A 17,250-nucleotide genomic window follows, 5' to 3' on the forward strand; every position below is an offset into this window, starting at 1 on the left:
ATCATCAACCATTCTGAATAAATCCCCTCCAAAAATTTGTTAAAATTCTAAAAGGATTAAAAAAAATAAATCAAAGTCCAAATTGGAAATTCTTCTTAATATTTCGTGAATAGAAAGCCGATTGTAAGCCGTTGGATATCGCGAACGAATTCAAATCGAGCCAATCGATCGAGTGATCGCGAATATATTTAAGATAATATTATTGGAGGAGAATTTACGCCGCTCGGCGATAAGACGAGCGACGTGAATACGTTTTAAAGTTTTCAAGATCTTTTGTAATTTGTTTTGTTCTCTAAAGAATCACATATTGTGATATCATTTAGCACTTTTATAAAAGCTGGAAAATTCACTGAATCGCTAGATTTTGGTCTTTGATTTGTGCTCGTCGATCGTACTACATTAAAATTGTAAAGCGTGAAGAAAAATCACATATTGACAAGAACTGAATTAAGAAGCACCGACAACTGACGTCGGGGACATCCGCATACAACATGAATAAGTTTGGTAAGTCAATGGGTTTTTACTACAAAAACATATATTTGAACATTGTGTATATGGATGGATTTCTTTTAAATTAAAAGACTCTTAAACTCTATACATTAGACTACTCAAGAAGGTTGTAAAAGTTTGCGATTTTGTCTCAAGGCACTTATCACTAAGATATGTAAATACATAATACAAAATAGACTACTCATTGGACGGATGTTAAAAATATTCAGTTTAAGGCACAATTTACACATTTGATTGATTATTTTTGCTTTGTACTGATCTACAAATAAGTTGCGGAATGTTCAGGGGGGACAAGACTCCCATAAACAAAACCAAAAGCGGACACAGCCAGCCACTCGATCGTGTTTCGGCAGACTCGGGCATCTTTCCACATGGAAATGGAGGAGTTGCCCGAATGCTGAGACAGTTACTGCCCACTGCTGCTGCCCTGAAATGACTATGAAAAATGTGTGAAAAAGATTTTTTCTGCCCCTGTCCAGCTACCTATGCCTATAAAGTTTTAATGAAAAAAGCTGGAGATTTCTTTTTGCCCTGGTAGGAGACCAAGTGGCTGATAAACTGGTTCTTGCAGCGCATAGAAAAAGTTCTCAGGGTACAGATAATAAAAATTCAAGCGCATATGATAATCAAGGCACAAAAAACAAAAAGCGGAAAAAACGGCACAGCGGCAGCAGCTTCGGCATACATATTTAATTCAGAAAAAATCGCAGCCAACAGACCATCGTCGATTTAATATAAGAAAAACACGACGCCAGGCGTTGGATTTTTTGTGGCATCCGTTGGTAGGAAAAAAAGGTGTATGTGCGGCACAAACAACCCTCAGCTAGGACCTGGACGACCTCCCTGATGGGTGTAGGTACGCCCGGGCCTAACTGGGTTCCGATGTTAACAGGTTTGCGATCGCCGCACATACGCACACACAGCTGTGCGACTTCACGGACATTAGAGAGGATCTCCGCAGGAGAAAAAGACGAGCTACACGGCATTTCCGTAATCTGAGCGAAGTAGGCGCGGCTGTTTGCGCTTTTCTGACGATGCTGCTGCTGCTTTAGCTTCTGCTGCTTGTGCTGCTTCTGCCGCCTTTGATAGAAATGACAAATAACCAGATTCATTGTAATAGATTATGTCTACAACTTAATCGCCTTGCAGATAAATGATGACAATGTTCAAAGGGAGCAACGATGGAGAGCTGGGCTGGCAGCTCGTTTTGTTTTTGGGTGTCAATTTTGTGTCTGTGTTGCTTTGTAGTTATATCTTTTGTGGAGAGATTTGATGTGAGTTTTGTTTGGACGGAAGTTTGCGTTAGTTATTTGGCGTGCGGTGCTTAACTAAATCTATATAGCAGGGTAAGCGTGAGCCCGATCAGCGCGACCACAAGTCCCAAAGCGGATTGCAGACCAGAAGCTCCGGCTAATCTGCACTTGAACATATCGTAGCGGGTCTCGACATCAGCTACGATATTTTGGTACTCGGCCTCGACAAGCTGCCCATCGTAGTAGGTGATTAGGTCCTCAAAAGGATACTCGTATCCCTGCAGGCACTCGCACTTGTAGCCTCCGGTTTCATATCCTCGACCCATAATGGGAACACACTTAAACAAAAAAGAAGCCAATTAGATTGGACCATAATTTATACCAAGTTTTAATAGATTGTTCTTACGTAGGAGGATTGCTCGTCACACTTGTGTGTATTCTTGAAGGCATTCGGTTCGTAGTACCAGTCCGGGCACTGATTGATGTCCAGCTGCATCATGTCCATGGAGACGGCCACCACACCCCTGCGCAGAGCAAACAAATTAGTCTTTTTAATTGCTCCTATTTGCATCACAATGCCAGAAGTCACAAGTCAAAAGTTAGGTCTTGTCAACACTCCAAAATTAGACAATCAAGCCCAGGGCATTTGCATGTGAATGAAACTGGGATAGGAATTGAAAGTGGGACTGTTCCCTAAAAAGGGGTTTGAGCGGCCCGCGACGGCGGCACGCAACGGACCGGCCCAACAAGTCGCTCGATCTGAACGCAACCCCTATACCACATTATCCCCTCAACTTACTTGAATTCCAGCTTGACTTTCAGGCTGTCCCAGCCGAAGAAGGGCACCGCATAGGTCACTAGCCACTTCTTCACATATCCGTCGCAGTCGAATTGCGGTTGAGTCCAGTAGCCATGCTTGATGTTGGCAGCTCTGTACGAATTGGGGTAGTGCTCGTACTTCTGCTGGTATTCACCTGTTTCGTTATGGCGTATCTTGATTTTCATGTAGAAGGTCTCCAGGTCGTCGAAATTGGTGTTCCAGCGTTGCTTCAGGAACTTGAAGTACTTCTTCTCCGTGTACAGTTCGTGCGTCTTGTTGAGCCGCGCCAGGTCCTCCACCTTGAACTTTCGCGTGTTGAGCTCAGTCTTATATGCATAGGGTGCGAAATATGTGCGATTGGTGAACTTGTTGCGCTCCCAGAGCATTGTGGCCGACCAAACCTTGCTGTCGCCCAGGACAATGGCTAGGGTCTCACCGATCATTTGATCCTCGGTCAGCGGCTTGTCGGCCACACGCTTGCCCGAGTACACTTCGTTGGGATCCGATACCTGTAAGGCGGAAAATCTAGTTATATATACAAGTATACGATAAAAAATAGTTCGGGGGACATTTTCGGTTTTGGGAAACGGAAGAGTTTCCCTCAACTCAGCGTTCAATGCTAACAACTTGTGCAAATATGAGCAGGGAGGAGACTCTCATCCCCAGAATTTCCCTGTGTTCGTTGTTGCTGCAAATGGTCTTTAATGAAGACGACGCCTTGTGGTGAACCCGTTTTTCGTGTCCTCGGCTCAAACTAATGAATTTAGCATTTGGTAATGGTTTGACACTGAATATTTAATTCACGCCGCGCGGCTGGCAACTCAGAATGCCAAATAGTACGAGCAGCAGCGGTAAGCACCAAGAAACTGGCAATGCAGGAAATTCGAGGAAGTTGAATTACGCGTGGAAAATTATAATTTACACTTGAGAAGATTTCAAGAGCCGTCGTCGAAGGCTCTTAATAGGTGTCGGGTTATCAATTATTGCTCTTCATTTAGCGTGAAGGCGATGGGAATCCCTTGCTCTGAATCGTTTCCTTACCTGTAGAAAGGCGCTAATAAAGTTGGCCAGTCTCACGGCCATCTTGGCTTCGTTCTCGAACTGATCCTTGGCGCCGAAGCTCACATCACCGCGTAAAATCAGATCCTGCGGATGGAAGCTGTCAGGGCGATAGAATAATTGATTAGTTTTATGTAGAAACCTCGGCTAGAAGAGTTCAGAACGTCTTACTTTTTGCAAGTGCGATAGTTGACTCCATGAATATACTTCAACGCCTGATCAATATTTAAGTGCTCAGCATGAAGTGATCGAGAGCCGGTAGTGTAGTTGCGATACTCTGGGTGCCGGTCCAGATACTTTTGGCGTACATGGTAGGAGGCCTTGTCCCACTGAATGGGTAGCTTTTGAATCCCTATAAAAAACATAAACAGTCAAATCGAACTTCTACATATTGTTACCTTATGCATACACCCTATCTTAAGACAATCGTACTCGTTGTAGTACTGTTCTGCCGATGCGCGCTCCACAACCTCGCCAAGATAAGGTCGCCGCACCACGTTGGGTAGTCGGAAACCTGGCTTACAACGGCACTGGTAGCCCCCGCGCCTAAAGCCCCAGCCTTGTAGTGGTTCGCACTCTGTGGTTTCTTTTTTACACCGCGCAGTGTCCGCAAAGTGATTCGGTCCTTTGTTGCCTTCACCCAAGGGACACTGGTTTATGTCGATACGCTCAAAGTCCATCTCAAGAACCGAAACTGCAGTGTATCTAAAAGAGATAAAGAAGATTAGAGGTAAAAAATCCAGCGGATAATTAGGTATCTTACTTGGGATATTCAATGTGCCGAAACTGGGTGTGTCGAGGGTAGATATCCGCAATGGGCACTACAGCAGCTACCAGCCACTTGTTGGACCTGCCACAATCGAAGTACGGCCTTGTAAATTTGATGGGACCAGGGTTTTCCTCAGAGCCTGGCGGTCCGTGGAAGGTATACGTCTCGTTCGTGTTGTTTGCATATCGGATTTCTACTTGGTAGGTGATCTTTGTGTCGTGCCGTCCCTCAACGTTGTCTGGAAGCCAGGCGCGGTACCACTCGTTTATTTTATACAGGTCGTGGGTGTAGTCCTTGGATATGGAGTCCGGGTGATGGGCGCCCAGATCCTGAACATCGAAGGTATTCCACGTCGATATCTTCTGCAGATGAATGGGGTCGTTGAAGTCGTCCAGCCTGAAGGTTCTTGGCCCAAATCTGGGGAACGTCTTATTGAAGAAGCCGCGATACGAGGAGGAATACGAGCTGTTGGGCGAGAAGTACACGGCTGAGGCGTTGATGTGCGGATTGGCGGAGACGTCGGCCACGGTGGACAGGAAGTAGTACATCATGCCGGGATCGTAGGTGTCATTGATGGCGGGACGAATGAATCTCGATTGGAGGATGTAGCTCCAGAAGAAGCTTCTGCTAAGGGCCATATTCTGCAGATGCAGCAGGGCGGTGCGGTTGGGGAACACCGGATTCACGTTGATCTCCTTGATGTCCGGCTTGTGGGACACCGCATCCATGGGCATGAACAGGTCCGAATGGTGCTGGATGGGGCAGTTATCTGCGTTCACCTTGTCAAACTGCCTCTTGATCTCGTCGAAGGCATCCCGGGCTTGCCACTCGTGTTGGGCGAACACGCCCACGGCTAGCACCAGCATAAAAAGCAAATAGCTGCGCCACAAAATCGATGAGGGGAACATTTTGCCCTGTTCCTATCGCACACAATTATTGCAAATAAAACGAACAACACTATCAACTTAGAAACTAAACATAAAATGAGATTCTGGGGCGGGCCAACGCCAAGCTGGGATTAGTAATAGAAAATTGTGATGCTCAGCACTTGTTGGAACTACGCCCTCAAATAGAGATGGGCCAACCTGCTCGATAGTATCGATATATTGTTTATATTCGCTGCCGACTGATATCGAACATTTTAATAAATGGCCTGTGTTCGATTTCTATATAAAGTAATATCAATATCAATCTTAATATAAAAGCATATATATAGCATATAAGAATAACATATTTTCCTTCCTTAAGTCCCCTTTAACCGGTATTGCCTAATAGATCCATTGTTTTTAAGCATCATTCATTTTAGTAATGAAACAAATTTTTGTTAATGTCATTAAGAAATAGTTACCAGTGCTGCAAAGCAAATAATTTGTTTGATACGAGTAAGTTTTCTCATCGATTATTGCACTATTTGTGTTATCGAACTGGTGGTCAAAAAAAAGAGGGAAAATTTCTAAAATTCAAATTAGTATAATCAATCCCAAATACAGAGGAACTTGGCCAAAAATAAATTGGTCAAAAGGGCTAGAGGTGCAGAAATTTGTGTGCCGTTTATTTGTTTTAGTGTGCTAGGAATATAGTGCGGTAGCGGCTTGCACTTGGTTAATTAATTAAACTTGGCCAAAAACTGACAGGATTTACACATGTGTTCCCACCATATATGTAGATATTAAAGGCATTCAGGGGTATAGGAATCAATGAAATCGTAAAATTATTCGTTTTTTTTTGATGGCCTCTTTTATTCAGTGAATAATAATGCATAAAAAATTAAAAAATAGGTGCATTAATTTTTACACTATTCTTAGTAAAATTAAAATCAAAAACATAAGCCGCTTATGTTTTGTTTCAATGCTTAAAATATTAAAATATTTGAAAGTAAAAACATAAGCTATCCCACCATGCCGAAGCTAATATACCCTTACCAAATAAAAATGCTAATCATTATGCCTTTTGCAAGGGTATACAAATCAGGTAAAATTTGCACCCCTTTACATTCTTCTTACATCCCTGCCCAATGACCCTCTTAGGCGACACGATGCCCCTCCTCAATTATTAAACTCTCCTGTGTGATAGGGATTGAATTAATCCAGATTCGGGTCAGCACCCATAGTAGCTATTTTGGCAACTTTGCGGCCGTGGTCACAGCTTGAAGCTTTCGTCCCTGGACCCCTGAGGCCCCAATGGCCATTTCCTGGCGCTATCGTTCAGCGTCAATCTGTTGTGGTCGTCCTGCTCATCCTCATCCTGCTATGCAGACTGCTCCTCCTCCGTGCAGTTCCTTCCTCATCCCTGCCCTCTGCCTCTTCTGTCGCCACCTGCGCTAAATGACACGAATTAGTGGACGACTCGGGTGACCCCTTCCTTGACCCTCCTCTGCTCTCGCATTGCACCACTTTCATTACATTGCTGCATCCTCGTCCTGGCCATTTCGCCTAGGTTATTTATTACACCTGTCGTTTGTTGTTTTGCTTTTGTTGTGCGTTTTAACCCTGGCCAGTAGCTTTTTTGCCAGTTGGACTGCAGGGGGACCTCCTGGCCGACAGAACTAAAATTCGGCACAAACATAATTTCCAGTTTGTCGACTGACATTTCCGTACGTGTGTGTGGGTGTATCTGTGAGACAGTGCATCGGTATGTGTAACTGCAGCGCTGCAGCGGTGTGGCATAATGCAGATAAATCTACGCGCCTCTATACCACCACTTTATTTTCCACGTGGGAATCGCAACAATGCACTGCAACGAATATTCGTACTATCTAAAAGACACATTTTATAACATATGTACAACTAAGAACACCGTGAGTTTTTTCTTTTTTTTCTTCCAAACATCATACATTACATTTACGTTCAGATTTAGTGAATAGATAAATACATTCTTCTAGAAATATTATAGAAAGTGAAAGAACTTCCTTGTATGACCTTAAAACAAGCCTTGCAAATTAACTGGTATACTTTCTCTCAGTGTGCTGTTATTTTGTTCTGGCCTCGTTTTCGCCGGTCTTGTGTGTTTTGTTTTAGTTGGCCCATTCGCTTTTTGTTTTCGTTAGCACCGCCCGGCTACTGTAATTGATTGTTGTGTAAATTCCGTTGTTGTTGCCGCAGTTGTCCTAAATGGCAATTGCTTTGAGCCAACTGGCGAGGAGAGTGTTTTCCGCGGGGGGCAGGGGGGGAGGAGCAGCTCTATAAAATGATGTTGCATGGAGAGGAGCCAGGAGATTTGGCAACGTTGCATGGCAGATAACGTTTTAATTCGGCCATGTGCCAGGGCATTAAAAGTTTGCCAACTGGGGATTGAACAAGTCGGAAAATTTGAAAGTTTGGCACAAACTGATGAGAACCAACAAAAGCCTTTGGTCTGAAACCGTAAATATATTGCTACAAAGAGCGTACCATACAATTTAAAATTTCTTTAATGTAGGATTATAAATAAGTATTAAATTAATCTTGGACACTTAAATATAAAAATATAATAATTTTCTCTTTGCGCGCTTCTCCCGCTTACTCCCAGAGTTTTTTGAACTCTCAAAAGACATTTAATAATAGCCGCACTGACTAATTTGCGATAATATTTATCAGGACCAGGGCCCAAAATGGTTTGCATTCTTTGCACAAAATTGCCTTCTAAATCGAGGCGAGGGTTCAAAAAACCAGCCGAGTACAAAAAGCGCAGCGCAGATAAACAAGATGGAAAAATAAATATAGAAACCATCTTAGAATGCCAGACAACGGACAACAATTTAAACAAAATCAAACAGAAATTCTTTTTTGGGGCGTAAATATAATAAAACAAAAGCGAACATGAACAATGCCCGACAAATGAACATACATACTTAGGATTTGGATTGGGACATGGACTTGGAAATATGCAAAGCGATTTTCCAGTCGATCCAGTCCTCTACCACCCCACCCCACTCTGCACCACCCCACTCCACAACTCTACTCCAATGCGATCTGATCCCCGATCCCCGATCCCGGGCAGCAAAATAAGCCAAATCAAGTGGAGAGTGGGGTCCAATCAGCAGCAAAAAGCAGAAAAAGACAGCAAAAAAGACAAAAAGCAGCAACAAAGCAAGCAAACGGCAGCAACACCGCATACAAAATACAAAAATACAAAAGCGGCCTAACACAGAGCGAAAATGTGTTTTTTGTCAAGGGTGAATGACCCAGAATCAAAATCCACAAAGTCGTCGACGTCGTCGTCGTCGCTGCCTGGCTGGCTGCTCCTGCCCCTCGATGCCGCCTCGTCTTACCACTGAATCTGAATCTGAATCCGAGTCCTCATGCGGCCAAATCGGTGGAGTCTTCGTGCGTTTGGCTCGTTTCAGTTTTCGTCATCCTCGAAACACGCCGCACCTCTCGCTTTCTGCATCATTTTGTTTTGTATTCGCACTGGTCGCTATATGGGCACCCCCTGCATCCACCTCTACGCCCCTGGCTGTTATTATGATTGCCGTTGCCAGACGATAACCCAAACCAAACCGAAAATGAAAAATACATCAAAAAAAGTGAAAAGTAAAAAAAAATATATAGCTAAAAGCAATGAATTTGAACATTTTTGCAGCATTGCACACGCGACTCTCGCGCGTTCCCTCAGCCAGACAGTCTGAGAGATACAAATGCGGCCCACTCGCAGATACGGATACAGATACAGATACAAATACAGATACATGTGCAGATACAAAGTGTAAAGAACTGCGTACTGTGGCCCCAAGTGCTATCGGGCAAACCAAGAAGCGCTAATTGCCGTCGCGTTTGCGTAGATTTCTACTCAGTTTTTAGTAGAGTTGTTTTTCTTTTCTTCGTTGGATAGTAATTACGATAGTAGAGAAGTGAAAAAAATACAGAAAAATACAAATACTACATTTGAAGATTCTCATTTTTCAAGTGTACGACCCCGAACAAAGCGTCAATTAAAGTTGACCCAAGACGCTGTCGACAAGAACCAAAAGCCCGCTTGTTCGCCTCGTCCTGTCACCTAATTTCCGTTTTAGAAAACATGTCCTCAACCCCGGCCAAGAGGCACTTGAGGGAGCCCCCTTCCCTGACCCCTGCCTATCCCCTCCCCATGCCAATCAAGTCTGGCTGTCCTGCGAGCACTACAACTAGTTTTGCCAGCCGTCCTCGTCCTCAGAGGACGACGACAGCAAAAGCAGTAACAGCAGCAGCAAATAATTTTGTAATTCAATTGTTGTCCTTCTGCGCATATGGCGTGTGTGCCGACCGAGTCCTGCGGCAGGTTCAGCCGTCTAGCTGCGAGGCAAGTGGCCTAGCCAGACCAGAACAGAACAGAACAGAACAGACCTGAACAGAAAATAACAGAGCTGACGGCTGTTGGTTCTTTGACTTGTCCTGCTCCCGTTTCGAAGACCTACGACAATAGCTAAAGTTGCCAAGCATAACCGGAAAAGGAATGGCCGACAAGCACCGTCGACCTCGGTCCGTTCCTTCAGTTGCTGTTGAAGACTCAGCAAATTGCAGGTCCTGGTGTCCTGGTGTCCTGGTGTCCTGGCTCTATCCAGTCTGCTTCCTGTGCCACAGTTGGCAAACAGTTTTCACGTTACCTGCCGCAGAGGACTAAGGGGCAATATTTTCCTAGCCTACATGGCTACGAAATAACACTTCCTTTTATATAAGGATCTAGGACAAAAATTCGTATCTCATATACTTGCATTTTATTCAGTGATTCTCGCATCCAATTTTGTATTAGCACAGTAAGCCGTAAAGATATACATTCTAAATCAGTAACATTATCCATATCGACCTCTTCGTGTCCGTCCGCCTGTCCGTATAACCTCCGAGATTTCCGGAACTATTCAAGTAATGTCCTTGCTCCTTGTTTTGCTGATATTTCCACCTCTCTCAGAGGTCTATTAGCCGAGTACCCGAGTATCTAATAGTCGTGGCACTCGACTGTAGTGTTCTTTGTTGCTTTCAAACATTGTTATTATTATTATTATTTCAGTATATAGTAAATTCGCTGACTTTTTCCAGTGCACCTGCCGTTATTTCGACCAAAACTTTTGCATTGTGCACAAACTTGTGTCGCTTGTGCTATTTCGAAGTGTGTGGATCTGAAAGACGAGACTTTTAATTAGAGCTTCGTACAATCTACTTGAAAAGCACATATGATCTTTATCCAACTCGAGGTGTCGGTTGCAGAAGCACTGCTTGCCCAGCTTAAAGCATTTTCCCATCGGCATTCGATGTCGAGATGGCCGAAAGGGAGCTTTTCCCATGACTACTCATCGCTTATCCGCTCTGTAATTTATGCGTATTAATTTCATCCCAGGCCTATCCGGCTTCCTGTCCCTGCGATGGCACAATGCAAATTGCTTCGCTCCTTTTTGCGCCTCGTAATGCGTTTTGAGCCGGCCATCGTTCGATGTCCTCTGTCCTCTGTCCGTTGTCCTGCGGACCGGTCATTGCATTCCGCCAGGCATCGTATTGACCGCCACAAAAGATACGGCGTGGATACAGAAAAACAAAGAAATAAGGGAATCGCTCGCTCTCGTTATTCCGCGAGGACAATAGGATTGCAGAATGCATCGCAGGAACCGCACAATCCCTGCGCTATTATTCGCATTATAATGCCATTTCGATATGTATGTAAATAAACAACGAAAAATATGAAAAAAACAAAAAAAGAAGAAAGTGGAAGCCTCGGCCATGGCAATCGCTTATGTTCTAATTGCCGGCAAGGACCTGCCTGGACCCGACTGCCTGGCATCCTGCTAGGCTGGACATGCAATTGCATTGCAGTCGCTGCTCCTGTTTCTGCTTCTGCTCCTGCTCCAGCTCCTGGCATTGTTCCAGGCTCGCTTAAGGGTTGAGTTTCAAGTTCTGCACTCGTCGGGGTTATCGCACGATTACAAAAGATTTCCTTCTCTATGGTCAGCCTCAGATCCTGAATCGGATTTGGATGCAGATTGAGGCTCGGGTTCGAGTACAGCAATGCGAAAAGGCGAAACTTACAGTGGAAGTCAAGCGCTCATTTCAGCATCAGCATCATCTTCCTCTTCATCCGCTGCTCCCGGATTGGGATGGCAGGACGGTAGGATTGAGATTTATCTAGGAGATACTTTATGAAGCAGCTGCTGCGGAGATAGTGGACATTAATCACTGGGCTCACTTAAAGTTTGACCTCTGTGTTCGGCGTTAATTCGCCACTTCCTGACGCATTTTTCTGACTACTCCTTTTGCGCTTTTCTGGTTGCCGTGTACAAGGAGAACAAATTCCAGTCGACTAAAGGTGCAATTTATAGAAGGTGGTCGGAAACAATGTTATTTTAGATAAATATACTTTACAATGATACTTTGCATGATATTTTACCTTTAATTATGCTAGCCACTAGCTCAAAAGCGAATAAAAACTTGCCTGCATCCTTTCTTGAAATGTTTTCTTATAAATAATAAATTCATTTGGGAATGGGACCAAACCGATTTTAGCGCTTCCCAGCAATCAGGGGTTAACCATGCAGTAGTTTGGTGATATATGTTTGCATGACACTGAGATTGAACAAATACCACTATTCATTGAACTCATATTTTGTTGTTGTTCCGTGTGCGTGTGCTTGACCTTCTGGGCTGTCGTTGACCCCGCAGCGGTGTGAGCCCAACTGCATCGCGCCCATGCGGGAAGGGATGCGGGGAGTGGAACGGGCAGCGGTCTCGTACATAATGAACAGCCAAGTCCTGCTGCACTTATAGGAGCAGGAGCTTGGCCCGCCAGTCGCGTTTCCATCCCGCCTTTGTTTTAGCTCGAAAATTTCTACAACACGTGCACTTGAAACATAGAATGCACTCTCGACCCCACACACTGCTCTCTGCACAATACACACTACTCACTACACACGGCACACTCGCATACACTCGAAAATACTCACTCGGCCGTACTGACCTATTCCTCTGAAAACGCTGGTTAACCCGTCTGCTTCCAAATGCCTGAAGTAGGGGCCCAGTGCAGAACATAACATAACAGAGCGATTCTCGAGACCAAGCGAAGCGTGAACGTTTAAAGTTCCCATAGTTTTTGTCCAGGAATTAAATGTGGGCGGCATGAAGGGGGCACGCTGTGGCGGATACGGAAATTTAATGGGAAGGATAATGAATAGGTTGCCTAGGAATTGCTCTCCGATGATGTGTTTACCTAATTGCGGCCAAAAGATACCAAGCGGAAAAGAAGAAATTGTGATCTTTTCTGACTTGGGGTTCATACAAAATAAACTGTTGAAATATTCTTATTCATTCCCACTTTTCCTTGAAAATTTAAAATGTAAAAATTCCAGGACAATAAATTGTTAAAAAAAAATAAATAAATGAATAAATAATAAATTCTTCATTAATTGCTGTTACGCCTAACTATAATAACCGTTACTTGTATAGTAAAAGTGTATATCAGACTCGTTGAAAAGTATGCAACAGGCAAAATAAAGCGTTTCCGACCATATAAAGTATATATACATATTCTTGATCAGGATTAATAGCAGAGTTAATCTGGCCATATCCGTCTGTCCGTCCATCTGTCCGTATGAACGTCGAGGTGTCAGGAACTACAAATGCTAGAAAGTTGATATTAAGTATACAGACTCCAGAGACATAGATGCAGCGCAAACCGCCCACAAAGCGCCCACAAGCCTCCCATACATTTATAAAATGATTTGATATTTTTTTATTAATATTGTAAGTAAATATTTCGCGATTTGCCACGCCCACTCTAACGCCTTCGCACTTTGTCTAGCTGAGTATCAGCTAGTCGGGTAACTCGACTATAGCGTCCCTCTTGTTTATATTTGGCGTGAGGACCAACACTTTCGGAAGTGTTGTGTGTCACTCGCTTTGGAGCGTTTCGTCACCATTTTCTAACAATTTTTGCTGTCTACCCTTATCCACTTTATAATATTCTTTTTTTTAATAATTAAATAAAGTATTTATTTATAGAATGATACTTGTAATATACAAGCACATAATTGGCCCATTAATCTGCAATGCAGTCATATTTAAAAGTAAACGCATTGCAGTTTATGCAAATATGATCTCTCCCTTGAGATTAGTGACACTTGATTGGATTGCGTTACGGCCACAAGCTCTGCAATCTCTTAAAAAATCGTTTAACACCTCGTTGAGCTTACAGGGGCTTGCGATTGGGAATGCTTGGGGATCCTGGATCCTGAAAATCGATATTTGGACAGAAGGTTAAAGATGGAGCGAGGTAGTAGTAGAAGGGGCACAAAAAAAATAAATAAATAAAACAAAACCTGGCTGCCAACACCTTGGAGCAGACGGACGACATTTGTGGTCGGGGTATTGAATGTAATTAAAAGGAGTTGGATTACACGCGTTGGTGGTTGAGGGCGGGGCTTAGAGGGGTAGAAAGGGTTGGAGAGGCTGGAGGACCCTCACAAGCGGAGCTGCTTGCATGCATGCAGAAACCAAACGACAAACCAGGAAAAAATGGGGAACGCCAAGAGGGGAGAGGCTTTTTCTTTTCACTTAGCACACAAGTAAAGCTCAAGCTCTGGCTCCCGCTCCGCTCCCGCTCCACTGGATCCCTTCTGACTGAGCGACTCTTCAAAATGCACTTTAAATGGCAGTTTCCGGTACGAGTGTGCTCCTATAGAGAGAAACAATGCAAAAACGCCAAGGAGTCGCGCTGTGCCAGGAGCAGCAATGCACCGCTTGGTACATACTGTACTCCACCCCTCGACGTCGCTGTCATGTCCGCCGTCATCGTCCTTTAGCCGTCATCCTTGCCGTTGTTGTTCGCATCCCTCACATCTACCTTTCCAGTACTCTCCTCTGCATTCAGGATTCCTTATCCTTCGTGCTTAATGCAGTCTAAGCTTTTCATAGGCCTACCCCTTGCAGTTTTGCATTTGCAACGGAATCCTCCTTTGTGAAAGGGTTGCTGCTGCCGGCCGGGAGGACTCTCTGCATGCAGTCGGCTTTATTAATCATTCCCCGCACATTAGCATAACGAATTAATAATCATATTTCTGGTTAGAAGCGCAGTTTCTTTCCTATTTTCTCGGCCGCCCGTACAGTTGCGCGACCCACATCCTGAGCCGCTCTCCGCGTCTCCCGCTCTCCATCGTGGGCAGCCCTCGAGGTTTCCCGCTCCGTGTCCTTCTCAGCCCGCCGAACTTCCCGCTCTCCATCTGCCCGTATACTCGGCTGCTCGTCCAACGGCCTTTCGCAATCTCACGGCTTCCCGCTTCACTATCGGGAAAGGCATGCAGATCGGGCGCAACTGACGTCGCCAGAAATCCACACGCATTATCCTGCTGCCGGACGCATCCACGTGGTAGGTCGCAACAGCTATGGTGTCCTCATCCAATGGCTGGATAAAGTCCTCGTCAGTGCCGGATTCATTCGACTATCGAATACTCATTTATCATCTATAAGCAGTACGAAGTGAAAGCTGTAATGTTTGGAAACACACTTGCACGATATGGGAATCTGTATCTCACTTTTAATTCTTTGGTTTCGACATTTCAAAATTCAACCGGACGGACTGACAAATGGACGGGCGGACTAACAGCCAGATATGCCTAGATTGATTTTGCTAACGATAAACTTAATAAAAAAATATATTATAAATTAAGTAATAATAATAATTACCTTTTGTGACAGCTTTCATAATTTCGAACTGGTTATTGGGGTTTTCCAAGTGACTATAGGGCAATTCACGGGTCATTAGTTTCCACAGCACTATTCCAAAGCTCTGGAGCCATATACCTCAATGTTCCACGCAAATCGGACTTATTATTGGACATTTCCGTTGACAGGCCAAAGTCACAAAGCATTAGGTCTTCGCGCTGATTATGCAAGAGTATATTTTGCGGCTTATTATCGCGGTGAACAATCGGCCGCTTCATCGAATGCAAGTATGCTAAGGCCTAAATCAGCGAAAATGTACCAGACCGTGAAAGTAACAGCCGACCTTGCTCCACGGTGTACTCCCACTTGTTTTTGCCGTACAGGAACTCGTGGATCCTTTAGATACTCCATTAACAAGTATTTTTTTTTTCCATCCCTAGTCCTGCTGAACACCCTAATAACGTTTTCGGGGTCGATCTCCGACAAATGTGATTTCCCTCTGCACTTTTTTCTAATGGTTTCTTTTAGAATATCAAAAATCTTAACTGCGCTTTCCTGATACTGAAAGGTTACTTTGCGAACCGCACCAAGCAATTCCTGGGGTTAAGAGTTCTGTGAGTCCTGAACAAGGTTCCAAGGAAAACCTACCTCACTAAGCTTCACCTCCGCAAAATCCACAAGCTTTGCCATTTTTAGCAGTACGTGAGATCGACTTGATGCAATCTATGAACTGAACTGCGAAGATAGTTGCGTTTCATTGCTAGCTGAGTGAGATAAAGACACCTTATCGTTATGCGATAAGAAACAATTCTGTCTTTCCCCGTATTCCAACTTATCAACAATGCTCAGTTTTATTTTTATGATTTTTTTGCAAATAAAACTAATTGTTTCTTCGACTTTCTTTTAATGCAGTTTCCCACAACCTGGGTCGCGATTCGTATCGGACCTTCAGCCCGGAAATGTACTCGCCATTATCGAGCCCATTGGGACCGCACGGAACTGGTGAGTGATAGTTTATTTCAAAAGTAATTTGAAGTAGTTGGTAATAGCTACAATACTATTTATTTATGGGTGCGTGGTGTGAACTTGTTCCGATTTTACATTTGTCTGCTATACGTTTGCTGTTCTGCAAGTAGATGGTGCCGTCAGTGATTTGATAGACACTTGAATGTCCTTTTAATGGGTGAGCTTAGAGCAGTCTCGTGCTCTTTATATTGGCAGCCTGCCCATGTGTATCTCGCATTACACGAGTGTCTACGGTTACATAAAGACTCTGACAGCAGTGGCTCCCCCTTAGTTTGTGCCCCCGACACCGAGTTCTTTGCACTCCTTTCGTTTTCAGCAATCCTATACCCACACATTTGTTGTTTTAGGTCCAGCACCAGTACACCGCTATAAGTCTGGGTTCCACTCTCGACTTATGTAAACCACATGCCCACTTCACTTGGCAGGCTGCCTGACTCACTGGCTTGCTGAATGGTACAGACAAAAAATCTGAGCGGCAGAATATATGAAGTATTGGGATATCATTTCCATGATAGTATTTTGTATATTACAAGTGCAGTCAGATAAACATACTGAATATATTTTGCCGTGTAGCAGGTTTGGCTGGATGGTGGAATGCGTTTACATAATGCAAATGCAATTATATAGCACTTGAGCATGCTCTTCGCGCCACGTTTCGCATATTTGCCGGCTGCTTGTGTCCTGGTTTGGGTTTTCCGGCTGTGCCACCGTTTCTGCTTAGCCGTTTGCCAAGTCAGCACCTACCAACGTCACTTTGAACTGCGGCATTAATAGGTTAAGTAAACAAACAGCCGTGTAATATTTTTCAGAGCCTATGTTTTTTCGAGGGACTTTTGGGTATCCCAAGAGGGACTTCAATGGCAGCGCTCGGTCCTCCGGTCCGCACTTTTCCCCATTCAGAGGCCTCCATTTCGCTATTTCCATTTCCAGCTCACCGAATGGTTCGCAAATTATAAGAAAGTTTTTAAATAAATATTTAAAGAACTCTGCTGCTTGAATGGAGAGCATTGTCGACCAATCAATCGGTTTATAACTATATCATTTAATAAGCTTAAATAAAGAATTAGTTCAATTTCGTTTATTTTGTTACTGCACAAAGTTCGGTGGACTCGGTATATACATATTTTGTATTTGCATGTAGAAACTGCCTAAAAGCAAAAGAACACCACCTGAATCGCGATTCACGTAGGTGGATGCACCTTGCTGAGCGAAATGTAG

The 17,250-nt window shown here is 44.0% G+C and overlaps 3 protein-coding genes across 8 annotated transcripts in view; 1 reads left to right on the forward strand and 2 right to left on the reverse strand.

Annotated features, from left to right (window-relative positions):
• Positions 1-38: 38 nt before the first annotated feature.
• The window catches only part of LOC120454133 (heterogeneous nuclear ribonucleoprotein R), a 48,665-nt gene continuing 31,453 nt past the window's right edge, over positions 39-17,250 (forward strand). The window contains exons 1-2 of one of the 6 annotated variants that reach the window (XM_044006428.1): positions 39-504; positions 15,919-16,008. In XM_044006428.1, the coding sequence (XP_043862363.1) occupies positions 492-504; positions 15,919-16,008 (103 nt within the window). In that variant the 5' untranslated portion in view covers positions 39-491. The remainder of the gene's footprint in view (positions 505-15,918; positions 16,009-17,250) is intronic. The other 5 variants (XM_039639183.2, XM_039639182.2, XM_044006441.1 and 2 more) reach the window with 5 other exon arrangements.
• LOC120454130 lies at positions 501-5,484 on the reverse strand. Its single transcript, XM_039639171.2, has 7 exons — positions 4,406-5,484; positions 4,052-4,347; positions 3,814-3,994; positions 3,625-3,742; positions 2,563-3,092; positions 2,170-2,287; positions 501-2,101 (listed from the first exon to the last, which is right to left on the reverse strand). The coding sequence occupies exons 1-7, from the start codon at positions 5,317-5,319 to the stop codon at positions 1,835-1,837; spliced, it is 2,424 nt and encodes an 807-aa protein (XP_039495105.1). The 5' UTR covers positions 5,320-5,484; the 3' UTR covers positions 501-1,834.
• On the reverse strand, positions 14,334-15,702 carry LOC120453350 (putative mitogen-activated protein kinase kinase kinase 7-like). The gene is given in 6 exon segments (XM_039638020.1): positions 14,334-14,590; positions 14,592-14,782; positions 15,038-15,128; positions 15,130-15,402; positions 15,404-15,603; positions 15,655-15,702. Coding segments are annotated over 6 exon segments (981 nt in total). The 5' UTR covers positions 15,697-15,702; the 3' UTR covers positions 14,334-14,406.

The sequence above is a fragment of the Drosophila santomea genome, chromosome 3R (assembly GCF_016746245.2).
Source record: "Drosophila santomea strain STO CAGO 1482 chromosome 3R, Prin_Dsan_1.1, whole genome shotgun sequence".
Taxonomy (NCBI): Eukaryota; Metazoa; Arthropoda; class Insecta; order Diptera; family Drosophilidae; genus Drosophila; species Drosophila santomea.

What these genes read in the sequence shown, in the direction of transcription:
- LOC120454130 (XM_039639171.2), bottom strand. Translation starts at nt 5,319, where the DNA reads ATGTTCCCCTCATCGATTTTGTGGCGCAGCTATTTGCTTTTTATGCTG. An exon ending in CGATTGTCTTAAGATAGGGT is followed by an intron (nt 3,995 to 4,051) that starts GTATGCATAAGG and finishes TGTTTTTTATAG; the next exon opens with GGATTCAAAAGCTACCCATT. An exon ending in TTATTAGCGCCTTTCTACAG is followed by an intron (nt 3,093 to 3,624) that starts GTAAGGAAACGA and finishes TCCGCCTTACAG; the next exon opens with GTATCGGATCCCAACGAAGT.